This window comes from Orbicella faveolata, unplaced genomic scaffold, assembly GCF_042242905.1.
Source record: "Orbicella faveolata isolate gen_17 unplaced genomic scaffold, um_ofav_v1 contig_3, whole genome shotgun sequence".
Taxonomy (NCBI): domain Eukaryota; kingdom Metazoa; phylum Cnidaria; class Anthozoa; order Scleractinia; family Merulinidae; genus Orbicella; species Orbicella faveolata.
The window spans coordinates 7,605,080-7,633,033 of NW_028301558.1; the positions used below are offsets into that span (position 1 = coordinate 7,605,080).

The 27,954-nt window shown below is 38.1% G+C and overlaps 1 protein-coding gene and 1 long non-coding RNA gene across 3 annotated transcripts; both read left to right on the forward strand.

Moving 5' to 3' along the window:
- Nucleotides 1-15,674: 15,674 nt before the first annotated feature.
- On the forward strand, nucleotides 15,675-19,808 carry LOC110060529 (uncharacterized). Of its 2 annotated transcripts, none has more exons than XM_020767326.2 (4): nucleotides 15,675-15,752; nucleotides 17,614-17,693; nucleotides 18,022-18,226; nucleotides 19,568-19,808. In XM_020767326.2, the coding sequence occupies exons 2-4, from the start codon at nucleotides 17,627-17,629 to the stop codon at nucleotides 19,635-19,637; spliced, it is 342 nt and encodes a 113-aa protein (XP_020622985.2). In that variant the 5' UTR covers nucleotides 15,675-15,752; nucleotides 17,614-17,626; the 3' UTR covers nucleotides 19,638-19,808. The 2 variants fall into 2 exon arrangements, with proteins under 2 accessions (XP_020622985.2, XP_089153950.1); XM_089297824.1 differs by lacking the exon at nucleotides 15,675-15,752 and adding an exon at nucleotides 16,857-16,950.
- A 1,712-nt stretch (nucleotides 19,809-21,520) lies between these two features.
- Nucleotides 21,521-27,706, forward strand: LOC110063264 (uncharacterized). The gene is made up of 4 exons (XR_002298208.2): nucleotides 21,521-21,705; nucleotides 22,018-22,079; nucleotides 22,823-22,935; nucleotides 26,751-27,706. It is a non-coding gene; the product is annotated as an uncharacterized LOC110063264 (long non-coding RNA).
- The last annotated feature ends 248 nt before the right edge of the window (nucleotides 27,707-27,954 follow it).

The window sequence follows — 27,954 nt, forward strand, 5'->3', positions numbered from 1 at the left end:
GAGAAGTTTTGCGCTTACGTTCAGCGCGAATGGACAGAGTTCAATCATATTTACGGGCATGAAAGTGTAGACGTGCAGTATACAGAGCCCGCATTTATAGCGTACCTCAAAGGGGAAGGTACAGCACCTTACATATCCTAACCGCACATGACGTTCAATATGTAAGGCATGAAAGTAACAATACTGTCAGAGGTGTCAAGAGAATTTGGCTAAATACATTAACAATGTTTGCATGTTAGTCTATGTTTCACAATAAAGAACGCGAAACGCTGACTTTTGTAACGTTTGTTTATTACTTGCCATTCTCTATTTTCCAATTGCCCATAATCCCCTCTGTTCTCCCCCCCCCCCCCCCCCCCCCCAATATTGCACAAACTATTGTTGTGAAGTGCTCTTGGGAATATGCAGACCTCCCAAGAGCATTTCACGACAAAAGTTTATGCAAAATTTGGGGGGCAGACAGAGTAGATTATGGGCAATTAGAAAATAGAGAATGCATTAGGTTTTGTTGATAATCGAACGGAGTCAGGAGCTGTACGCCGGTGAGGAGTGCGGAAAGGGGGGGGGGGGGGTTAAAATGTGTTCTTGTGGAGATGACTTATCTGAGGAATTTCTGGTCAAAGAGAGCATCAAAATGCTGTCTCTGCGAGTGCATGGGGAACGAAAAATAGCTTCAAATAAATTTAATTTCCCCCTCCCCCGTCCTACTCCCATACTTACGAATCAAATTATCATTTTCTTAACCGTAGATATCAGATAACAGAATTCGTTAATATTATGGTGTTTTTAACACGCCCTATTTTTCTCCAAATCGGAGCTTGCACCCGCCTTGTCCGTTCAGGGATTGATCTTTGGTCATCTATGCTTTCGTGATGTTCTGCGCAGTTCGCATGAAGAGTCAATGCGTCTGGGCAAAAAAAAAAAAAAACAACAACGTATATTATACGCAGTGACGAAGTACTTTACTTTATCAAATCTCACTATCTTTTTAGCCGAAGGAAAAGAACGAGTTTACACAATTCACTGGTTGCAAGTTCAATGTTGCATCGAAAACCATCCAGTGGAAAAAGTCAAAAAATTGTAATGTTATAGAAAATAAATAAAGAAGACACTTCTAGGTCTGTGCGTTTCACTGAACTTCAGATATTCGTCCAAATGCTTCGTAGAAATTTACAGAGCCCAGTATGAAAACGCCATATTGGTGTACCACCGTTGTACACCAATATAAGTATAATATGGCGCCCAGAAAGTAGAAAAAATCGAAAAAATCTCCGGATTCGCAGACCACTCGTTATCGGATTCGTTGCGGATTTATTTTTTTTCCACTCTGGAGATAGGCTCGATTTCCAGCCGTTTTGTGAGCCCGCGTTCCTTGCCCCACACCACGGGAGAAGGATAAACAACCGGACTCCCAAAAAGCCTGGAAATCGAGCCTACTCTGGAGAGCGAATTGAAAAATATCTGGATTCGCTGCCAAATTCGCGGGATGCGTGTGGACGGAAGCCGTATCCGGAAAGAAAAAGTTGTGGATTCAAAAATATCCGGATACGTGTGGACGGGGCCTAAATCGACACAGTTTGAATGAAAATAATTATAGTAATATTTTAACAAATCACAGATACCAAAACCACTTTTTTACAGAAAGAGCACTTTCATAAACGCACATTTCTACAAGAGTATCTATCTAATTACGAACTGTTTTGGTCCAAGTTTGCAATACTAAATATTCACGCGAATTGAAATTACAACGTAAGATAATTTCCAGGAAAACAAAACGGTCAAGGTAACCAAATGAAAACATACTTTGTGAAAAGATTAGTTTGCTAGGAAAATAACATCTCTTGTGTACGAACATCGTACTAGGAGAGAGAATTATTTGGTTAATATCGAATATTCAAATATAGTAGGCCAAGTCAGAAACATAAGCTGTAATAATCTTTCCAGTTATTTAAAAATCGCAGGATTGTATTTAATAGAAGTTTCAATAGTGTATGCTTCCAAAACCATAGTAAATTATGCCAAAACCAACAAAAAGTTTCCCTTGACACTTGAACAAATAATAAATAAATAGATAAATGTATGGTCATAGTTTGCATTTTCATCATTTAACAAGTAGTAATCGTGACAACAGGTTTCTATCTTAGGAAATGAACTGCACTTTGCCTGAATTGAAATTCCTGCTCGAGGCAAAGCTATCATCAGTTCTTTCGTCCTTCTATTTCAAAGGTGTAACTGTTCGCAGAGTTATCTGTTTGATTGCGTAGCTGAACGGTTTAGTGCAATTCAAATAGATAGAAACAATTTTAAGCGCTCTCTAATCACTATTCACAATGCATTTCTTAACTAGTGCGTTGAGTTCGTTTAATTGCTAAATTGAACGTAACGATAACTCCCCATGCTTTGCTATGAATTCGGCACAGGACACTTATTCATTTTGCTCTCTTTTTGTGGTAAAAAAACAATTTGATAGCGCAACACTTTAATAATGCAAGTATTGGAGAAGGACAGAGGCTACAGAATACACTGAAGACTCCTAAAACATAACCAATAGAGAAAAGAGCATGGAATTTCCCGGTATAGCGCCAGTGAGGATTCGCTTGCATAAAATATTGCAACGGTAAAAGGACTTGATAAGTGTGGTTCCGTCTTCTGTTAACATACCCATACGAAACCTTAGGTTTATGACTCAATACTGATTTCAAACCAATTTGCTTTATCACCGGAGCCTTGTTTATCGACAACATTTTACAAACTATTTGCCATTAGCTGTAGCTTGTGTTTCGTTGCTTGGCGTTTGACGACAAAATTAAAGCTTGGTAGGGTGGGATCGTCTTGTAGGTCCCTGACTTGGCTTGAGAACAAGTTGCCGTTTATTTAAGGCAAGAAAGTTATCTGAAAGTGTGAGTCAGTATACGATTTAAAAACGCAACTATTATAGGCTATCTAAGGCAATAAGACAGATCTTTCATACGGTAAGCTACAAGTTAACAAGTTAGTGAAGATCAAATGCCTGGTCAACTTCCAACCCTCCCCCTCCCTCGCAGTCCCACGACCCAACATGAGAATGCGTCCCGGAGATGCTATATAGAGAAAGAATTACAAATGGAGATTAATTATTGGTTTAGTTGAAATGCGTGTCCGGTTACTGGGTAGCGTTTAACAATTTAAAATGCAAAACTGTTTTGTGACATGCTATCCCATTAACTCTTCATCTTTGCTCAGGATATAGAGGAAACGGTAAACAAGGGCAATTTTTCTTCTCAAAAGGTACCTACGTATACACTGGTTTTGATATGATTCAAATATCTGTGCGTCTGCTATTCGATTCTTAAACCTATTGGGCTGCTCTGCCGGTTCTTACAACTGCGAAAGACTCTTCTATTTTGGCGTGTTTAAAACAATGTTGCAACAGTCAGCGTTCCCTTCCTGGCCTCACCTGTCAACCCAGGGCCGGCGGGCTTGATTTTATGGATATTTACTAATCTCATGGCATGAATGACCTGTATGCTCGACGTCATGTGTTATACTCTTTGAAATTGCTATCAAAGATAATTCAACACCGTTTTAGGGAGTCCACAAAGTATACCAACACTTTAGGCAGTAATAGCGGTCGGTATTGATGTCCCTCAAGCACTGCCCATAGGAAAGGACCATGGATTCTGAATGGATGTGAAAGTAGCAATAACATTTTTGGAGTTCCTCTAGTAATTCTAATAAGCAGAGACCTCGCAAAAGCCGCGATTTTTTTGTTTACGATTCTCTAGGAGGGGGACATGGGGGGAATCTAAACACCGCAACATCGCAAGAAAAGTCAACGAAACACCGTCACCGCAACTCGTGTTTTTAGCGCCATGATTCGTTCATCTACACTTAAAACAATACTTTTATACCTCAACAATTTTCCACAAAATAAACACATCACAACTCTTTTCATTGCGCATGTATCGATACTGCTGATGCCTGTAAATCAGTTTTCTTGCTCTTGTGAAGAAACCTTGCGGCAAGCTAGGAAGCGGACGAAGAAAAAAGACAGGAGCCTCGAGAGATGGCCTTTACCCCAGATCTCTCTCTTCTTTTACATTTACATCGCTCACTTTTCTTGGCGTATAAATCCACAGACTGAAGCCCTATCTTGAGTGGATGTATTGCTTTCCGGAGTTAGCTGCGTTTGCGTTTGATATCGATAATCGTTTGAAAAAATAGATGGTCAAGAAAGTCGCAGGGCCTGGGAGTGGGTATAGACCGGTATCAGAATGACCTCTAGACGAAGCCGAATAGCAAAAGGAAAAAAAAAAAACTATGAATAGTAAAGAATAGTGAACGTGTGTAATTTACAAAGCTTCCTTAGCTTAGCAAGCCTTCTTTCTTCCCTGCCTACGCAATATCTGAATATATTTTGTTGCCGGTAGTTTTCGCCACCATTTCCTTTTTTGCGTAGAAAAAGCTGCGCAGTCAATAATACACTTTATTATATGGCTGTGTCTCACAAGGACTGGGAACTACCGAATTCTCGAATTTGATTGGCTTAACTCGATATTGACCGCGGTCTAGATTTTCCCATCTAGACCGGTTACGTTTTGGGTGAAAAAGTGTCAACCTAAAATACAAAAATATTGACTATTTTCTTCTACAAATATTAGTGGAAATGACAAAAAGCCTGATGAAAAAAAAAAAGTAAAGAGGACAAGCAAACTTTGACAGATTGAAATTCAGCTCATCGCCGTTCGCAAGCAAAATGTCAGCTTGTACAAACCAGTTACATTAAACGAATTATCTGTTTCTTGTTTGACATATAATAAACATCTTATTAACCGAGCTCAGTCGGTCTGTATGGGAGAACCTTGACCTCGGTCGTTTGTACAGACCTCACTGCGTTCGGTCTGTACTCACGACCTCGGTCAAGATTCTCCCATACAGACCTCCTGCTCGGTTAATAAGAGCTAAATATTCGGCCTTTGCGTATCCAGAATTTCCAGGATTGTTTTTGTCCTCGCTCCTCAACGTATCTACCGAACACTGAGCTCCGGGTCGCAGAGGTCGAGTTACTTGTCAAGTTACGTATAAATAAAAACAGCTTCGCATTGGCAGCCCAAGCACATTGAAGATTGACTAGAAAGTGATGGTCTGTATTTTGCTACAAATTACTAACCTCAATGGTATGTGTTTGTCATAAATTAACATGGATTAACGAAGTTTACATGCTAAATTCAGGTCAAATTTAGGTTTGAGAATGGTAAATAAAAAAACCCCAGCACCGCGAACAATTTCATTTTACCGAACACCGCAGCGTGAAAAACACAAACATCGCATACCGTAGGGTTTGAAATCACCGTAACACCGCAAGTTGAGATTTTATTCACCGCATCACCGCATTAAAAAAACATCGACACCGCAACACCGCAAATCCCCATGTCCCTCTCCTCTAGTAATTCCCGTAGATGACACGTTCTGTTGAAACTAACGACATTCCTTAATTGCGAACCATCTCCAAAATAAAAATCCATTAGGACCATCAGTGATTGAGTGATGTATTCAGCTTGACAAGTGTTTGATCGACTTTGTCAGTCACATGCCGAAAGCTGGCTTACTAATAAGCACAACTAGAATAAAGGGTACGCAAAATGACAATACACAATCATATTGAATTTATGTTGGTAGTTTCAAGATTATAAGTATTTGCTGCTCGGTTTCTGTGGCATATTCATCATGCAATCAGCGATGTACCTTGTATATCCGCGATTTTGTGTCACCATTTCTTTTAGCATCGTGCATGGACCTTAGCATGGTGATTTTGGGCTGAACAAACAGAGGCGAAATATTAAAATTCACTCGATTGCATGGATTCGGCATTTCGGTCAGATACTAGTTGGTTTGCTCCTGTTTACAAAAGGAGGTACCGAGAATTTGTTTATGGGTCTTTTATTTCTTGGACTACTACTGTCTTGCCAATCCGCTTCGTCTAACTTCCACTACTTGGCAAACAAATGCGTGCATGTGTGGCATACAGGACGACTGACCTTGGAGGATTTAATATCATTACAGGACACTAACCCAAACACTTCCAGGCGACTCCAACAAATGAATAGCAACGCACTTGATACAACGAGTATATATAGGCTCAGCCGTTTAAAAACTTATGTCAAAACAGGAACTTCAGTGGAGGGCCTAAACAAGGTCAGCAGACAAACCCAAACATGAACACCGATGAAAAATAAAAAATAAACCTCCCAGATACAAAACGAGCAAGGAAACTAAGAACCTTGACAACATATGCGGGGGCTAACCTTGACTGTTGCACAGCCATGGATGATCATTCAGTGCTTGAGTAATGCTTTTAAAGAATTTGACCCATTTTTCAGAATATAACAATTGGAGTCACTTTTGCAACATACAGGTGAAACTAAAATTTCATTTTGCTTCACCCTCTCGAGTTTGTTTAATTGTCAGTAACATATCGTAGAGATTACATGTACACAGTTACCTCACCCTAAGTTCCAGTGCATGGAAGTGTCACAATATACAATCATTTACAAAATTAAGAAAACCGTAAGTGGAGAACGTTCCCCTTATTTTGTCCGAGAATTCTCCTCAGCCAGAAATCTGTTACATATCGCACGTCACGATCGCATGAATAGGCTGCAACAAGGCGCCCCACTCAGTTGAATTCTGAGACAGACGATTCGCACGAGGAATTCGTCAACATTTTTCACGGTCGACCACCCTGCCTTCTAATGACCAACAAATGAGCATTTTGAAAACTTACTTTTCTTGTTGATGGCAGATTCCTATTTCTGATGTATGTGACATTTTTTTCCCGCGGCAGGACTTGAAGAATAAGAACCATTTGTAGTATATGTCTTTTTATTAGTACTTTTCTGTCGAAAAAATCAATTCCACAGTTTCGCTTTAACTTTTACGCGTGAATACACGCGCGCATCGGTGCCATATGATCTCAACGATAAGATTTTTTGCAGCGATCGTAGGTGGCATGGCGAAGTTAGTAACGATTTTTTTTTGTAGCGATCACATGGAAACCAGCCTTAATATCTTCTATAACTGAGATTTCCATTCTTTCTATCTCCGGTGTAGGAATCTTTAATCATGAGTCATGTCCATTTCTTGAAAATGCTGATTTCCATTGCATCGATAATCCTGCTGTGTAGTGGAGCGCAGGGTAATCCACAACAACAACAACAACAACAACAACAACAACAACAACAAAAACCCAATAAGTTAACTGATAGCAATCCATAATTGGTCAGCGTTGTTACTAAGATAACCTTGTGATCTCCTCTTTCTATCTATTCGTGTCTCATGCAAGAGTTTTTAAAATATCTCTATCGTAGTGTACCTCTATGGAAAATTTGGAATAACACTGGACGTAAATATATTTGCTGAGCTTACTCCCCCGCCCCGTCCCCACACCTCGCTTCGAAATGCCGTCATGTTAGGTCCCATCTATAGAGCGTATGGACATGACGTCATGGCAGCCATATTGTTGTTCCACAACAACGAAACGGCGGCCATGCTGGTGTACCAAACCAATTCTATGAGAGTTCAACTCTTTTCTTATGTAAACAGTTTCTTTCATTCCAAGGAATTTGTATGGCTGCTGGACACGTGAGTAAATACGCTCTATTGTAATCAGAACATGTTTTCATAATAGGCCATTTCCGAGTTACCTTGTGCCTCTGTTTCAAAACGAGTCCTCATGCCTAGATGAAAATGACTTTGATTTGCATGAAAATGTACCTGTAGGGGAAACACATTTCCACGTGAATGGTTTCGCACGAAGGCTCGATTTGACACAGAGCCAAAAGGCAACTCGAAAATGGCCTCGTATTACATTCATCCCGTAAAGAAAACGACCAAAGAATAAAATACACCTTCCAAACATTTCAGGTGAATTGAAGAACGAAGGAGAAGCATGTGAACTTGTCGATGGTGAGAGTACATTTCCTTGGGGACATTGCGCACTAGCATTTAGTTGCCCTGGAGAAATCCAACTAAATTGTGCCAATGATCTGCACTGCTGCAAGGACTGGGTGCCATATTAAAAGAGGTGATGTAAAAAGACAGTCACTCAAAGACCCTTTTGAAACAGGGCGACTAGCGTCAAATTAAACTGCTCACACAGGCGCATTTTCAACGGGAGCGTGTATTTTATAATACTGTACACACTGTACAGCTGTTACGAATTCGGGTGGGATACTGGGCACTACGATCGCGGACAAAACCTGTTGAGAGAAAGGCATATCAAAGCCGCTGACCTCAAACTGCGATGCGAAAACGACACTCCCGGCCCAGAAATGCCCCCTCTCACCCTCCCTTCAACGTTACCGTTTGTTTTTTTGGAAAATATCTTTTGCGACGAACCATTTACGCACAAAGCAACATTGAAAGAGGGAGGGGGCGAGGAAAAGCAGTAATAAGAGTGCGAATGTCTCATAAGTGCACATTTGACTCAGTTGTCTCAAAAGTTTAATTTTGTCCGCGATGGTAGCACAAAATAGACTACAGATCATCTTTTGCCACGGCCTTTTCGATTCATCAAGTATGCCAAGATAACAAGACGCTGTTGGTATCAACAGACGCCATTATTCCCGGCTGCAAGTTAGGTTTTAGAATTATTTTGCGGTCGTAGAAAGTCACTTAATTTGCGTCAGACGATAATTAAAGGAACAGTATCACGAGCTGCGCATGTGTAAAACTTCTTTTTCATATTGGCTAAGGTAATGTGTTATTTTGTAGCTAAGGGAAAGCCCATGTCAAAACTAAGTTATCTTGAGGTCTGTTTGAGTTTTGCCCGTCGATCGGATCGCAGCGTGATCATGAAAAGTTCATAAATTCACCAGTGCTACTTGTCTCGTGTAAATAATTTTTTTCCATTACATCTCCAAAGATTTCTAAGTTAAATGAGCCATTTAAAGCAAGGTGAATACAGATTCCACGGCACGTAATACTTTAGAGGCCACGATACGTTAGTATAGGTAATCACACGGTTTCGAGTTCAATTTGGAATTAATTTGTACGAGTGAGTTTTTCAAAAAGCTCAAATTGCACCAGCCGATTCGACGAGTGCAATTTCAGCTTTTTGAAAAACTCACAAGTGCAAATTAATTCCAAATTGAACGAGAAAAACTGTATGATTACTTATTAATAATATAAACATGAAAAAATTCGAGTGGAGAAAGTGGCAGAAGATCTTTCTGGAAGATATTTTTCTCATTCGAGAAAACTTTTTTCAAAGTTTCCGCACAAAATTTTCGTCATCATTTTACGTGATATTATTGACTTAGAAAATTTCTTATTGCCTTTCAGCTACTAATAATCCAGAATTACGATGTGTAATTTGCACTGGTGTTACACTTTTTGCACTGGTGTTACACTTGAACTGCACTGCTCTCAGCCAATCAGAATCGAGTGTTTTTTTCATGTATGTATTAAACAGCTAAAAGATCACACCGTGTTTCACTCTACTTTCCTACGAATTGCAACACGATCCATTTATCTTTCACCTTAACTGTGCTAACCGACTCAGATAAATACTTTTTTTTTCTCCACTAAGTCACCACTGATTTCTAAGCGAAATAAAGCATTTGAAAGCTAGGTGAATGTAGATTCCGCAGTATGTAATGATATGGAGGCAGTGATACGTGAAACAGCCAAGAAATCATCATCATCATCATCATCATCATCATCATCATCATCATAGTTATGCCGTATATTTGAATCTGGTTTCCGTCGAATTGCAACACGAACCATTTATTTTTCAACTTCACAAATGCTCATAGGGCTAACCGACTCGTGTAAATAATTTTTTTCTCCATTACATCTCCAAAGATTTTTAAGATAAATACGCCATTTGAAAGCATGTGAATGCAAGTTCCGCAGTACTTTAAAATTGACAGGCCATGATAAGTTAAATAGCTAAAACATCATGTATAGTTTTTCAACAAAATTACCATCAAATTGCAACTCTTTCTATGCATCTTCAAATATTATGTTATAAGTAACCTGCTTTTTGCAACATATCTGCACAAAATTCTACGTTCAGTACGTCCGTAGAAAACTAAGTGAATGTAGATTCTTAAGAAAATTATGATTTGGTGGTACATTTACTGAGTAGTCTCTGCTTGTCGACGCCATTTTAAATTTGGCATATGAGATTGAAATCGTCGGGGGACGTTCTCAAACTGTGGATCGAAAGTTCGCACATGCGCAATTCATGATAGTTCACCTTTTTTAAAGAATAAATGTTCACTACGTATTTTTCTCTCTCTCTCTTTGCTTTTCAGGGATGAGAGCACTATAAAGTCAGAGGAGGAATATTCAGTTTATCACTTAAACTTCACGAGATATATATATATAGCCTGCACCATCAAGAGCGTGTTCATGTAAAAAATTCAAGCCTTCGACTAAACGATCTGGTTTCCCTTGGAAACAGGATTGGAAAAATAAAGGGCGATGGTGTTATAAGACCACGGGTTTAAATCTTGGGATATCATGCAATGTTGGTGTGAATTTTAATCCATTTCTAAAAATAAAACTGAGCAATTGATTACTCCTGCTTATTCTATCATTTACGAGGGCTTACCTTCAGTTTTCAGGAATCATTATTGGGGATTTATTAATTTTTCTTCGTATTCCGAATTTTATAGCTAGAGAAATGCCCAGTTCATGCCATGAGATGTCCTGGCAGGGAATCATTAAGAGGGAACTGGGCATCGTCAGGAAATTTAGTTTTCTTTCTTTTGACTTCCGGTATAGAACGTTCTCGGTTCGCGGAAAGAGAAAGCTTAGGTACTTATCTGCCTTCAAACTCACGGTGACTTACGTAAAAAGCAATACTGAGGAATCACTTTAACTTGCCTATAACCCTTAAGGTGGCTTACTACAGTTTTGATGGAGTATAAGAGCACATTCTTTTGAAAAATGTTCCAAGATGTTTTTCCTCTCTATATTTACCATTTGCTTAAGCTATTTTCCATTTTATGTGAAATTTGAACAATTTAAACCTAAATAAATGGCCAAAATGAACGACCGAATGCCTAAGGAGAGACTGGGCACAAGTTGGTTTAATAACGAACCCACCTCAAAATTGTAGAAATAAGAAATTGGCTATGATTATAAACAATCGTGAAAACTAAAATAAAAATCTTTTAGACAGATTTTTCGCAAACTGAAACAATGTGAAATTTTGCCTATTTCAAAAATAGCTCAGTCCAAATCTGTCTTACAGACTTTTTTAAAAATTTTGGTTCTATACATGATTCACCCCTACATATCAACAGTGAAAATTTCATCATGGGTTATACCGGGTAGGTTTTCGAGCAATTTTGGATCCGCAAAGGTTTTTACAAATTTTACAATTTTGAATCAAAGGCTTTTACAAATTTAGACGAGAACTGAACTGCGCATACCTTTTATTTAAGCGCGCGCTTGTATGACTCTATGTATCGCGTGCGAAAAAACAAGAGTAAATTAGAACTCTTTCAGTGGTTGTTTATCGACTTTGTTTGTCAAATTTTATTGGTCCTAAGCTTGAATGCATGTTTGAAAGCAGTTTTTAACTATCGCTACTTATACTAAAGTGGTTTAACGCGATTCAAGTGCTGAAGTTGTTTCTACCTCCCCTTCCGATGGACTGGTCTTCTTCTCAATTAATTAAGTTCCTCGTTCTTTAAAGCAAATCGTCGTGACCTCTGAATAGGACAAAAAAAAAAAAAAAATTCTACTTTCAGCCGGTTGTTTTGCGGGGGTAAGAGCACGCGCACCAGGTCGCGCGTGCTTTTCAATGCGCTCGCGTAACTCGTCGGTAAATGACAAAACAGAAGAAACATGAACGTCACAAACGAACTGAAAAGACAGCCTTGTACAGATAGTCCAAGATTAATGGAATCAGAGATGGAAAACCAAACGTCTGTTATGCGCAATTTGTCCGTTGTCAGTTGTCTCTGTATTTCTTGTGTAACAAATGTTTTGGCAGAGACGGCAACAATCTGGGCGCAGAGGATTTGCGCTTATGTTCAAAGTGAATTTCAGGAGTTCAGTGATATTCAAGAAGATAGCGCGGGGGTCGAGCAGCATACAGATCCTGCATTTATAACGTACAGAAAAGGAGAGATCCTAGACCCTGATGCACATTCTCAACAGACAGGGCCAGAAAAAGTTGAAAGTCGCTATCTCAAGAAAACAACTCGAGAGAAGAACAACAAGAAAGGGCTCAAAGTAAAGAAACATACACCGACTTGTCAGCAAGGGAGCGAGGTTGGAAGACAACCAGATTTGCGGGTGAAACCTCCACCAGTTGAAGAACTTGTTTTCCGCAGAAAGGGAAGTTTTGTCAGCACGGGGAAAGTTTCTCCAGGTTCAAGAGAACCTCATCGCCGAGAGTGTTCAGGCGAAAGAATATTTTCCGGTCATTACCATCAGAGTCAAGACTGCTACGATTATTCTCAAGATACAGTTATACACGACTCAGTTAACAGCCAAGCTGGAGCTGAGAAAAGTACTAACCACCTTCGGTTTCCTGGCATCTTATTAGTTGTTGCTGTAGTCACTGCACTGGTACGTGGGGTGGAAAAGGTTTTCGCTCACGTTCAACGTGAATGGATAGAGTTCAACGATATTTGCGGGCATCACAGTGCAGATGTGCAGTATACAGAACCCGCGTTCATAGCGTACTTTACAGGAGATGGTGCAGCACCATTTGTATCTTGCCCGCACGTAAATTTCAACATGCAACGTGTAGAAGTATTATTTGAAAGCCTGGACAATATTGCCACAAGTCTCAGGAAAATTTGATTGATTGAATACTAACAGCACTGCTGCCTCTTGAACGCTTTGTAGCAGAATTTGCTTACTTTGTAAAGAGTAAAACATATATCTTAATTTTTAAATATTGACACAAGGAACGTTGACTTATGTAACTTTTATTTACTATATCGTTTAGTAAAGTTAAACATTCCAAACGTACAGCTATGGATTTTCCTTGATAACCTGCTCCTTCTTCTTCTTCTTCTTCTTCTTCTTCTTCTTCTTCTTCGTTTTCTTCTTCTTCTTCTTCTTCTTCGTCTTCTTCTTCTTTTTCTTCTTCGTCTCTTCTTCTTCTTCTTCTTCTTCTTCGTCTTCGTCTTCGTCTTCGTCTTCATCTTCGTCTTCGTCTTCTTCTTCTTCTTCTTCTTCTTCTTCTTTCCTCTTCTTCTTTATCTTTTCCTGTTCAGTTAACCCTCTTTTTGCTGGAGAACATATACACACCTTTTGATTTTACACCACCTTTCTGTTTCACATAGTCGACCTTAAATCGCATCTGATGGCTTAATTAAAAAAAAATCTTTAATTCTCGAAGATCTTTCGCAGCCACCCTAAAGGCAGAGTTGCTTCGATCTTATTCGCAGCCTATTGTGTTTAATCGTCCGAACACCCACGCATGCGCAGGACTGCGAGAACTCGATCTAGCGGAGCTGAGGCGAGTAAAGGAGACTAGTTTTCGTCTTCAGGTGGCAAGAAAAACATCTTGAGCAAACTTAATTAGTTTCAATTAAGCAAGGAGAAGCTTACAAGTTAGTGTGGCCCAATTGAGAATGAGTAAATCCATCGGAGCAATGCAGTTCATGTCAGTGTAATCAAAGAGGCTTCCCCATTCTTATACAAAATGTTTTATGCACGAAAAAGGTCATTTGAGATTGAAATACAAATTAAACGGAATGAAAACAAGGAACGATTCACTTGGTTATCCTCATTTCTGCGCTGTTTTAACAGGTATAGCCAATAAAGTAGCAAGTCGATAAATTACCTCTTATAACTAAAATAAGCCGTTAGCCACGAACTCATCCCCGCAATGCGACCTATAATTTTATGAAAAGAGTAATAAAAGCGAATGTTAGCTCTTGTCAATCATCATTCACTGTGAAATTCATGAGTTTACTCATAGAGCACTTTGATTCAAGGTGGCTGGCCAAATTAAAACAACGATTTTTTTTACAGTTCCACTTGTTACAAGTACAAAGTTACATAATCATAGCTATAGCCGCTTCGTCAATTCGTGGGATGGTGTTGAAGTTCAATTCCGCCGCCTTTTTCCATATGATTAACTATACGCGCTCTTGAGCTTAAACATATTACATCACTCACTCAGAGCCATAATTATCATTACGTTTACTCAAGATCCCTAATTAATTAAAGCAAGGTTTTTCAAGTAAAATTATGTCGAACACGAGTGACTACGTTTGACCACATCTCCAGAAACCGAGAAGAGAATTAAAAATACGACGCGCCGAGGAGTATTTTTCACGAATTTCGAGGTGTTTGTTTCGTCTTGTCACGAAAGGTGGAGGGCAATTCAAATATGAAGAAACAATTAATCGCTCTAAAATCAATATTTACAGTGCATTTGTCAGTTTAGCTTGATTGATTTGTAATGAATTTAACGTCAACCCCCCATGCTTTGTCATGAACACAAGGCATGAGCTGTACTGGTTTTGCTCTCTTTTCATGAAATTGAATCACAAAGACATGCTACTACTAAAACCGCTGAACTACTCAACTAAACACTGCCAATGTGCGGCAGTTCCAGTAAAAACCAGCGTATACAAACCTGGATCTTTCCAGTTGGCCTAAACAGGTTCTATTTACAAATGCATGACAGGTTCATATGTAGAGGGGGTCTAAATGAAGAATCTTGGCCCAACAGGGCCTTAAAATCCAGTTTCTTATACGTGGATGCTCACTGTATAGGAGGAGGAGTGAGGCATGCAATATACAATGCCGGATGACTCCTGAAACACAACAAACAAAGACGAGAACGCAAGTTAGGATTCGTTTACATAAAATGATATTGAGGCGGAAAAGGGAGTCCGTCTGTGTTGTTTCTCCTCTGTCAATATACTGCCAACATTTGTTTGTCGGCATACTGCTTTGAGGTCCTCGTTTAGGCTTCAAGCGTAGATTTAGATCAACAAATTTTCCTTCGTTGGAGAGCGTAGTTTTGCATGAGCTATTTGCTTTATATTCCTTAAACAAGAATTTTCTTATCGACTTCCTAATTTCTGTTTGTGTTTTCTGTCTCTTGTTTCTGTTTTCTATCGCTAAAATATTTTTTGCTCGGACGAACTTGGTGGGGGAGAATGAAAATTTGCTTAAGTGCCGAATGCCTTGGCTACAGACAACTTGTTACAAACTATTTGCAGTTAGCTAAACCATTGTTTTTGTTGCTAGGTACTTGAAGTAAAAACAGTACACAAAACTAAACCTTGGTGGGGTGGGATCGTCTTGTATGCCCCTGACTTGGTTTGAGACCAATTAGTCGTTCATTTAAGACAAGGCAGGTCAGACAGTTATCTGAATTTGCATATGTGAGTCTGTTAACCATTTAAAAACGCAATTATTTTACACTATCCAAGGCAATGAAAATTTTGTACACATATACTTAGCTATTTATTAACTTGAAGTGGATACAAATGAGATAAACTAGTTAGTGAAGCTCAAATACCTGGTCAACTTCCATTTAAAGAGAAACCCACCCACCCCTCTCCCCCACAGTCCAATTTTTAAAACATCCAACATGAGGATTCCTCCGGAGGTACTATAGTGAGAAAGAATTACACATGCAGATTAAATATTGGTTTAGTTGAAATGCGTGTCATCTTAACAATTTAAAATGCAAAACTGTTTAGTGACAGACTGTCCCATTAACTCCTCATCTCTGCTTTAGGGGAAACGGTCGACAAGAGGGATTGTTCTCTTAAAAGGTAACTTCATATGCACTGGTTTTGATTTAGATGTTTGTGAGTCTGTTAGTGTTAAGTTTATTGCGCTGTTCGGTTCTTCTAACTATGTGCTACTATTTAAAGTTATCATCAAAGATAGTCAAACACCGTTTAGAATTATGAATTTTAGCGAGCCCTCAATTAAGTATACCAACACTTTAGGCGGTCACAGCAGTTTTGATGTAAGCTTAGCCCAGCGTTAAGGACCATGGCTTCTTTTAGATTTCCTCTTTTTTATTTTCATAAGCGGAGACCCCACAACAGCTAGCCGCGATTTCTTTTTACGCTTCTCTAGTAATCTCCGTATGGATGACATCTTCTGTTTAAACCAGCAACATCCCTCAAGTGGCGATCCCTCACGGAATGAAAAATCCATTTGAGAACTACCATGCGGTAATTCAACTTACTTTACGTATCTATTCAGCTTGAATGTGTTTGAAGTTTTTTTCCTTTTTTCAGTCGCATATCGAAAGTTGGCTTACTAATAGCAAGCGAAGCACAACTAAAATATCGGGGAAGCAAAATGGCAACAATGGATTAAGTAGTAAACATATTCGTAGGATCTAGTTTCATGCTTCTAGCTTGTGCAGGGTGGTATAATTAAATACACTTTTCTAGGCTGGTCTATTCTGTTCTGTACATTTTCTCTGAAATAAGTCATTTTATGTCACCATTTCTTTTAACATCGAGCATATACCTTAACATGATGATTTTAGCATTTTCGAAAACAGGAAAGAAATAAAGCGTAATATAATTTCGCTTAATTGGATTGTTAAGATACATGAGTAATGTTTTACTAGTAAAGAATTTGACCATGGCAGAGGTTAACAATTGGCGCCACTGTTGAGACATAGTAGAATTTCATTTTGCGACACCCTCTCTTACAGTTAGTCACAATTGTGGCTTATAAAGGCTGTTTAAGCAGACTCATTGTGCAACCCCACTACACGGTGTTCTTTATTTACCTCCCTAAAAGTACTTTTTAGTCCTAATATATCATTTGAATTATATGCAAACAGTTGCCCCACCTCAAGTGTCACAATATTAATAAAATCAATAAAACCTCAAGCTAAAAAAGGAAAACTTGTCCGTGTGGCCGTGGAATAACAGAGCCGATTGTCCATAACTAGTTCTTTAAGGACTAAGAGGACTCAACACTCGAGTAAAACCCATTTTGCGGGTCAGGGCTAGCTTTCATCAGCAAGATGTCCCAAACATAAACATGTAGAAAATACGCTTGACAAAACTATTGCTATTACTATCAGTATTTCTGCCTTCATTGACTTTACATTTATTGTGAAGTAAAACGTTTTTTCGACCTAGCCACTCTGACCTTTTTTTTCTTAATTTTGTCCGTTATTGAGGCATAAAATAACAAGAGGTATGTCGAAATAGTCAAGGGGACATATAGACTTTCCGCTAAAAGTCGTTAACTGCCTTCTCGCTCGAGGGAGATAAATAAGCGAAGGATTAATTAAGCAAAGGCCGACTTGTGACAAGTCAAGGCGACATAATACAGAATGAAAAAAAAAAAGAAAGAAAGAAAAATCTACCAACACAGCAATCCATCGCAAAAATCTCATTTTCTTTGTAGTATGTCTTATTATTGGTATTTTTCTGCCAAAAAATTAATTTCATAGTTTCGTCTTAACTTTTACGCGTGAATACACCCGTGTCGGTACGATATGATCCAGGATATGATCGCAAGGATAGCTTTTTAAGATCGATCGTAGTATAGCTAAGTTTGTAGCCAACGCTTCTTGTATTGTAGCAATCAGCCTTAAGAAAGCTGCAGACTTTGCTCTTCTAAAACTGATTATTTTCCATTCCTTCTCTTATGCAGGGAATCTTTAATCATGCGCCATTTCTTGAAAGTGCTGATTTCCATTGTCTTGATAATCTTACTGTGTAGTGGAGTGGAAGGTAATCTTAATAAGAAAGAAAATAAATAAATAAATAAATAAATAGATAAATAAATAAATAAATAAATAAGTAAGTAAATAAAGTGATAACAGCCCATAATTGGTCAGATACTCTTGTGACCTATTCGTGATCTATTCATGTCGCAAGAGATTTTAAAATATCTCTTTTGTAGCGAGTCTATCGAAAATTTGGAATAACACTGGACGTAAATCTACTAATCTTGGAGCGCGACCTATGACTTGCTCCCACATTCCACCCCCACCTCGCTTTAAAATGCCGTCACTAAAGATCCCAGCTAATCAGCATATGTTTGTATAATTTCATTCAGGCCGTAAAGGAAAACGACCCAAGAACAAAAATAAACCTTCCAAACCTTCAGCCGAATTGAAGAACAATGGAGAAGAATGTGCACTTATTAGTGGTAGCAGTAGATTTCCTTGGGGACATTGCGCATTACCAGTTAGTTGCCCTGGGGATAACAAACTAAATTGTGCCAATGGTCTGCACTGCTGCAGGAACTGGACGCCACACAGGTGATATAAGCCGACTTTCATTCAAAATCCCCAAACAGGGCGACCAGCGTCCAAATACTTACATGGGTACATTTTCAAAGAGAACGTGGAATTTAACAATAACAATAACAATAAAATTTATTATTTGTATTGCGCCTTTTCTATAAAATATTCAAAAGCGCATCACAACAGTAATTAATAACTAAAATTTTACAAATCTTCCTATCAAATTCATAAAAAATATTTACATTAAATGGGTAAAAGATAATTACAAATGAAGATATAGATATGCTAGGATAACTGAAATGATTCCTTAAATAAAAATGTCTTAATTAACGTCTTAAAAGATTCTAAGTTCGTTGCTTCGCGCGCGGACCTTGGCAGCTTATTCCATAGGAAAGGAGCAGCTACCTGGAAAGCTCTGTCTCCCAATGTTTTCTTGGCTTTCACACTTGGTCTTTCCAACAAACGACCATTGTCGTTGCGCCTCAAATGGTAGGACGAAGGCTGTTGAATACTAATTGAATACTAACTGCTGTACACAGTTTACAGCTACGAATCTTGGTGGAACACTTGGCACTAGTACAAAATAAACCACAGATCTCTTGCCACTATCTTTTCGACTCCTCAAGTATTCAAAGCTTATAAGAGGAAAATCTTAGTTCACAAGGACCTGAACCAGATTACACACTTACTTATTTTCACACGAAGGTCACGCCACACTTAGTTTAAATAGAGAAAAAGAAAAAATGTTGTTCCGGACATTAGGAGTCGAACCATTTACCACTAAACACCATCCAAGCGTTGGCTGTAAAGAACCAAATTTTTTTCAGTCATACATACTGCAAGCAAAAATATATATAATACACTGACGTCCAAAACACAAAATGAAAGTTAACCTCGAGCAAACCGGGGTGGAACTAATCGCAGGCAAACCGGAGGGGGAAGTAACCTCAAGCAAACCGGGGGAACTAACCACAATCAAACCGGGGAGAAACTAATCGCAAGCAAACTGGGGGGGGGGGGGGGGACATCGCAAGCAAACCGGGGCGAACTAACCGCAAGCAAACCGGGGGGAACTAGCCGCAAGTAAGCCGGGGTGGATCTAAGCCCAAGCAAACCGGAGGGGAGGGAACTTATCGCAAGCAAACCGGAGACGTACTAACCATGTATAGTGAGGTAGCCTGATTTAAAAAAAAAAAAAAAGCTGCGGGTTTAAACAGGCGCCATTTTCCCGCTCCTAGGTTTATGAATTATTCTGCTACCGTAGAAAAACACTTGACTTAAATTGCGTCACACAATAACCATCTAAAAATAAATGTTCACCACGTATTTTTTAATTTCTCTCTCTTTGCTTTTCAGTGACGAGGGCAACATTTCAGAGGAGGAATATTCGGCTTATCGTAAACTTCGCGACAACCTGTATCATTAAGAGCGCGTTCATTTGACCAGTGGAGACTTCAACAAAGCGATCCGGTATCCCATTGAAAAAGTAATAGAAAAATAAGGGCAGTGGTATTATAAAACCAACTGGTTTAAATCTTGGGATTCAATGCTGGTGTGAATTTTAATCCAGTTCTAAAAATAAAACTGATCAAATTATGACTCCTGTTTCTTTATCATAAACGCTCGAGTGCTCAAGTTCAGTTGTTTCCAGAACTTGCTAACTTATTCTAGATATCATTATTGCAGGGAATTTGTTAATTTCACTTTTCATTCCGAATTTTATAGCCAGAAATGCCCAGTTTCTGCTATGAGACGTAGCATCAATGAGTATTTATGCGCCCTCTGCCCCCTTACTGGGCTGCTTGTCACGTCCTAGGTTGGATTCCGACATTTTTTGTCAGCCGGTACCTATTTACTGATGACGAGAATATCAAGCCATCTCACCTCCCACTTGTAACCATAAAAACACTGAAATGTGTTCGCCCCTCGTGGTTAACCGTTGTCAAAAAATCCATTCAATAACATTATCTTTGGACGAAGCTCGTTTCAGGAGCATGCGGGGATGGCGCAATACGTGGTGAGAGCAATCCCCCCCCCCCCCCAACCAATGTGGCCCGGATTTTGATTCCGGCCTGAGGCCATATCTGGGTTAGGTTTGTTGTTGGTTCCCATTTTTTACTTCAGTTATTCCTCAGGTAGAACTTGCGACGAAACGTCAAGTTAATACAATTAAGTTTTTTAGACCACACGTTGTCTATTTGTAATGTTTGTAACTGCTGTTCGTTTCCTTTCCTTCTGAAATTGAAATGCGTTTATTGAAGTGGTTAGGCCTCACTTGGTTCCCGGAAAAATGCTACGGCCTGGGGCAGATACAGGATTTTACTGAAGGGGGTGCGAGATACGGACCGGCGATGGCGGTCCCCTGTAAGGTGGATGGCGGTAGATAGCGTTATCCAGCCTTTGAACAACTAGTACTGGGGCCTAGGAACTTGCTTTGGCTATCTAGGCGACTGATTATCGATACTGAACAAACAAGCATTCACATAAGCACTTTTACTAATGCTCCAACTTTTAAAAAGGCTAAAAATCACTAGATAAGTATATATTTTTCGACAAACGCGATAGTAGCTCTGTGTCACGGGCCGCCGTAACTGCTGGTTTCCACGCAAAGCACACTTATTGTCTATTGAGCTGTAAAATTGCAAGAAGATATAAATTTACCGTCTTCTTATGCCTGATAAGGATAAAAACTTTGGTGTCTCTTTAGTTTTGGATTTTAGAAAATGATGAAAACGATGTCACGTGAAAACGACTTATTAAAGGACACAATCATGAACTGTTATGTAATACGAGAGACAGTGTTCATCAGGATATCCAAACACCGAGGACAGAGTTGAAAATACGACGCGCAACGGAGTATTTTTGACGAAATTCGAGGTGTTTGGATAGCCGATGAATCACTGTCTTGATCAGTGTTTGATATATCTTCTCAATCGAAACAAAAACTAAGGAGTAAACGGAAAAGTAAAATCATCAAAATCTATGCTAATTAAGACCGGCTATCCAAACCTCCTCTACGGTTACAAGTGATTTTCTTTGTTGTAACTTGACGAATTATTAATGCGTTTGAGAGATAATCTATCAAAAGGTATTTCAATAAGCTGCTGTACTAAAAGACAAGTCTAGTACCTTTCCTGCTGTCTGCTTTTTCTCGGGAATTGATTTAAGTATAACATTAATTTTATTGTCGATGTCATATCTTTGCGCTTTGAAATATGAAAGTTTCTGGCGGGAAGATCGCGGGGAAAATTTACATTACAAAAATGTTCCAACATACGGGCTTTCTATGCTTGCTAATTATTCATTGCAGGTTTAGTTGTCCACCATGTTTGTCGGTTCCTTGATGCTGCTGTTCTGTCTTTGTCGGTAAAGAAATGGTGAAAAGATTTGCTGGATTAAAATGAAGGCTGTTAGAATAAGACTAAGAATACGCTTTGACAGCCAGGAATCAAATGGACCATTCAACGCAAACGGAAGAAATTTGGGCAAACAAGGTACATGTGGAGTGTTAAATCTTTAGTAAACCTGTAATCCTAGGATGATTTTATATTATTCAAGGTAGAAGACTGCTATGTCTCTCTCACGCTCTAAAGAAGCGTGAGCTAGATGGGTTATCTTTTCTTTAACTTGCAGTACATAATGAACGCTAACGTTCGTGGTGGTTATTTCGTTATAGTGGACTGCCGAGTGCAAGTGTTTGGAAATCTTTCTGGACTTCACTCACCGAATCAACATTCTTCAGTAATCTTTATTTTAAGCCATTAGTCTTAATTATGACTTTTGTAACATTGTACGTTTGTCAACAGAGGCAAAAGATGGATTCCTGTCAAAACGAATCTCTGACAAACTGAGCGGCACTAACCTCAAGGTGAGTACTTGAATTCTAGCGATATTTATGTTTTTTAGTCAGGACATCGACAAATCAACAGTTACTTTGCACTGAGAGTGATTTACTGTAGCATTTGAATTGTGCTCAAAATATCAGTACCAACTGAAAGGGACATGCGTCTAAATTCTCCCAACATGTTTTAAAAATAAGAAATGCGTGTGGACAAGAATTGCAGGGTAATATAATATTTGATCATTAGAATGAGTCAGAGGAAACAAAGCCGTAAAGTCCGATAGTAAACAGCCCTGGCATTTTAGGGGTGACTTATTTTAAGGGATGAGGGACTCGGGTAGTCGGAGAAGGGGGGATATTTGGGAGAGGGGGAGGGAGCGAGGGGTTAATCATAATTTGTTATCAACTAGAATTTTTATAGCTCTTAATACAAAAAAAATTATGGGTCTTAACACACAAAAATTAAACAGTCAGCTCATGAACAGTTTTTTTTAAGAAAAAAAAAACACTAATATGGTTTTGAAAGTTAAGGATGGATAGCAAGATAAAAGACATTCAATAACGATCATACAGGTATTTATTTCATGCGGCAAATAAGTGATCATGAAAATATACATGAGATTAATGCTTCAAATGAGTATACTAATTTCAGAGTATACAGCAAGACAAAAAAAGAAAAACAATCCTGACAATAAGGGGACCAAACTATGTACATGAAGTTGTATGTTATTCACTATGCAATAAGTGACTTTAAAAATTATTACCAACAGGGAAATACTTGAACGTTATTATGGTGCCATTATTCTGGAAGTGGATGAAGCCAATAATAAGAAGCCATGGTGTCCTGGATCCACGGATCATTGTGTAACTCTTGTTTTATAAGGTATGTATATTACCTTTTTTGTCGAATCACTATACACGTTTAGTTGGAAAATTAGCTTAGACTTATACAAGTTTCTTTCGTTTTTGCGTGCTAATATATTGCTTTCCGATTGATTGGACTTGCACAAGTTTGGCCTGCGATGTACAGTTTCAAAGTCTGTAGTTTCATAGCTGTTTTTTTTTTTTTTTTTTTTTTCTGCGACGAAGGGAGGTGTAAATAAATAAAAATATAGAGGAGCTGCCAATCAAAAGAAACTAATGATTGAATGGACGCCGGTATAGAAAAACGTTTTCAAACATTGATGTTATTTGCGCATATTCTAACAAAAAGCAAAAACAAAACAAAAAAACAAACATGCAAATCAGAATGCTAAACAAAAAACTTCGTTTGAAGAATTGAATTGAATTAAAGTTTCCAGTCAGGATAATTTGTTGAGTAGCATTTAAACTTAACATGAAATAATGGCATGTTTCACCTAGTAGTCATCATACAACTGATTTCATATTATTATTAGCCAAAAAGAGTAATTACTTTATGACATGGCAAAGTCAGCTTTTTACGTGACTCGACTCAAAGTCCCTCACGTGCATTTGTTCTTTTCCATATGATCGCTGTTCAAACTTTTTCGTAAGCCGTGTATGGCGCGTCACGCAACCGGGCCTACCGCGACCTGCGGAATGTAATTCCTTTTAACCCTTGTGACTTGACATGCAAACTCATAACTCAGCGAGCATGGAAGTGGTGTGAGCCTATATTAGGAGTTTTCATTGTTGTAGACGGACATTTTGAAATTGTTCTTTTAAAAGATAGCCTGTAGCTTGTTCTACAAGATAGAATTGGATACTTATTATATGATGATGTCATTTGGCGCCATCTTGGATCTTTCTTGTCATTAATTGTTACAGAATTCTGCCCAAAGGACAACAGAATGCGAAAATGGACTAAAACGGGAGGAAGGAAACTTGAAAAAAAAAATCATGTAATGAAGAATTAAACCTAAACATTAAATACTGAAACTTGTAATCAAGGCACGGTTGCCTTAAAAACATCAAGTAGGCAAATAGTTCAAAATTTTCGCGAGGGATGAATGAACAGCCACGGAAAGTTTTCAATCGAAGAGTGAAACGCCTGCTCAAACTTGAAAGAATTATTGCAAAGCATTTGCACGTCCGAGGGTTAACTTACCAGTCTTCTCATTCAGTAATTATTTACTTTCATACGAGGTTTCCGAGACCTAACAAAATTTAATTCTTGTCTTTATATTTTAATAGCCGCTTTCAAGTCATAGCTAGTGATAGACTCGGTGTTCATATGGAAATGCTGACAAAGGAAAACAGTCAAGTTAAACTTTAAGCTCAATTTGGATTTCAAATCTATTAACGTGTGTATATGACAGATACATTTTATTTGCATGACGCAATCTACAAGAGTCATGATATGGAAATTGAACAAAAAATTGGATATCGTTTTCTCTTTACCGCGTTTTAGCCATCTGAAAATGTGGAATTTCCCTTCCGGTTGGGTCAGAAACCGCGAGGGATTAGGACCTAGGATTAGTCAGGCTAGCGCTGTGACGTCAAAACAAGAACGTAGGGCTACATTTCTTTCGTAAATGTTTACAATTTTGAGCCAAAATTTGAATTACGCTTGATTGCTTAATTCCTAGTATATTGCACTTATTCTTTTCGTTTCTATCTGTTTGGTGAAAAAATAATGATAACTAAAAAAAAAAGAAAAAAACACGGTGAAAACAACAACGTTATCCATTTTTTCAAGATTCCCATATCACAGTGTCGTGTAGATTCCATAAAGCAAAGAAAAAAATATATATTTCATATACACTTAAGAAGAAAACTGTAACTTTAGCAAGTAATTAATGGAACTATTTTCGCATGTTTTGGTTAATTGCACCTGTTATACTTCTAGCTAGCAAAATTGTGAAAGGTTTCAGCCGGGCAAGTCCAACAGAGATTCGATTTTCTTTTAAAATTTATCGGACGTTATCGGATTATAAAAGAGAATCCTTCATTGCGTGACTTTCGAGAATTTAAGGACGTTCGCGCTAATTGTTTCTGCGCATCCTTACTGCGCATGCAAATACATACGCCACGTCATGCATCAGCGCGCGCGCTAAGTAATAAAATGAACAATGATAGGGCAGATGGCCATTGCTATAGCTTTGCTTGGATTTAACGATCTTGGACGTGCGGTGACCCTATTTTTTTTCTTTTGATGGATCATTTTCTCTACCCATTTTCTCCGTTTAGTGAAAAAAGGAAGAAAATCTATCGATTAGAAGTTTGAATTTTTTACAAAATACACTATCGAATTCCGTTGTTTTTAGCTCGTCGTTTATTTGCGCGGCGGTTTAAATTGCCTCTTGAAAGGTTAAGTTTTCTGAAAACGTTGGCAACATTTAGAATTATTTACGCTACTTCTACAAAGCACGAATAAGATCGTTTGCCTGCGTTGACTCACCTTCGATATTTTGACTATAAACCCCTGTAGACTATGCTGAATTACGCGCGCCAATTTTTTAAAATCAGGGAAGTTTTTCACATGCTTTATCTCTGAAACGAAGTCGGTGACCCCCATTTTTTCCCTAACATTTCTGACACAAGTAACTCATTTTCTGACTGCAGTAAAAATTATAAAAAAAAACATTGACTGGAAAATTTTCGCGCGAACTTCCTTAACAGTGATTTAGTAAGGTTATTTGCAATTCATTTTGTCGTTACACAATTTACAGTACGTCGAAACGTCTCTCAACCTGCTTAAAGTGACACTGCCACGATATATTTGCTTAAAACTGTTATGAATTCACGAAATGGTCCCTAAATTTATGTAATAAGAACTTAATTAGCTCTAACTAAATTATTAAAAGCAATTTCTTGAAGAAAGTCTGCACTGCAGCAACATTTTTGCAAAATTTTAACGATTTTCTGGCATCCTGACACTTTTTCAAAAAACCATATCACAATCCGTTTTCATTCTCACCATATTTAGCCATCCTCACTTCCTAATGGGGTCTAATCATTTGTCGAGTACTGCTCAACAAAATGTTTTCAGTCTAGACCCCCATTTTTACAGTATAAATAGCTTTCCAAAACATTTTAACGGTTTTACTTTTGAAAACGTATGTTGACTAGCATACGAAACGTCAAGTTCATAAAATGCATGTTTTTAAAATGTTTATCACCGCTGTTTGTTTTATATTTTCAATAAAGCTAAGATGGCCGAAGACCAAGAGTTTAAATAAAACCATTACTGTTCAGCTTCCAAGGATCGATATATGTTTTTGAGATTTCCAAAATCAATCAATCATGTCCCTTTAATTTTGAATTGTGGACAAAACATTGCGCTTTTGAACGCTTCTAAAGAATTTCATTTGTGATAGTGCAAGGAAAACAGGATCTTCGATTTTTGTGGTCGATTCTGTAGAGTAATGTTTCATCCAAAGCATTCAAACGCAACGACTTAAAGACGACAACAATATCTTATTGTGATAACCGTTGTGTTTTTCTTTTAAATTAACAAATTTGTATCTTTTAGCACAATCTGCTACATTCAAATTTGCGCACACTTCCAAAACAGCGTCACAAACTAAAAATCTCATTCTTACCGTGGCCAGCCATTATTTATAATCTTTTGCATAAAACAGTAATATATATTGGAGGAAAAATTGATGTAAGTTAAAAATATCTCCCGTTATAAGTTTAACGTTATTAACGTGCATGTGTTAAGAGTTATTTTCCACTGCTGAATTTTCGAAACATGACCATCATTTCTTATGTTATTTTTTATTTATATTGCAGGTCGAAAGAAGTTAATCGTGCTATGAAGCGACAAAGAAGCTGTCAAGCAAACAACCTGCGGCGAAAAAAGTTCTGTCCGTGCAAGACTTTAAATGAATAAAGTTGACGTTTGAACAGTTCGATTGGTAGCGAAAGAGTCAATGCTTTCTTAGTTACCTCAAAACATGTGCTTTGGACCTTTTGGCAATGGAAATAACTGCGCTTTTGAAAGAGGCTTTCATGTTGAAAAAAAAACTAAGTCTTTTGGCGGGAAAATTTACTGCGCTATTGAAAGGAGCTTTCATGGCGAAAAAAAAAACTAAGTCTTTTGGCAGGAAAAAAGGCTGCGATTTTGAATGGAGTCTAGTATTGAGTCATGAATAAACTAAGTCTTTTGGCGGGAAAAATCTCTGCGTCAGCAGCAGATTTCTCCCATCAAAAGATAGTGTTTATTGCGATTTTATACTAGACCCCATTTAATTTTGCAGAAATTTTTCCCGGCATCGGCAACCTTACATAGTCAAAAAATAGTAAAAGAGATAGCCTACATTCCGACTAGTTTCCAGGCCCCTTTCGGAAGCGCAGATTTTTTTTATTCTTCCTCATTTAAATAAAGTTAGACTCATTTATTGATTACAAGTGTTTGTTTCTTTCAACTATTAAACACAAGTATTGTACTACAATGTTGTACGTGTTAATTAACTATATTTCTAAGTATGACTAAGATTTGTAATTACAATAAACACAAAGGCGAAATTTCGCTGTTAAAATGATCAACATTAAATCTAGCAAACTCTGAAATATAATCTAAGTATTTTGGTTATTTAATTAAGCGATAAATCTGTAGCAGGCATAATAGCCTGGCTATAACTAGGAAATAATTTTTGCTTATTTGTCAAGGTTTTTCTCCAACAAAATTATTGATTATAAGTCCGAGAAGCAAACAGTGCTTTTACAAAGAGGCGTCTTCTGACAATCTTAGTTGTTTGGTTTTCGCGATTGAGTCTAGGCAAAATCTTAGAAGTTTCTGCTAATTTGCTAGATTTTGGCAAACTTGAAATATAACGAACGTATTTCTTCAAGCTTGGACCCGTGCGATATGTCAGGAAACAGCGTAAATTTAGAGTCGCATGAATTGTTTTGGCATACATTCAAAAAAGTAATTTCAAAAGCAATTTCAGGATAATTCAGTGTTTTTGTGAAATCAATATTCCTGGCTAATGTA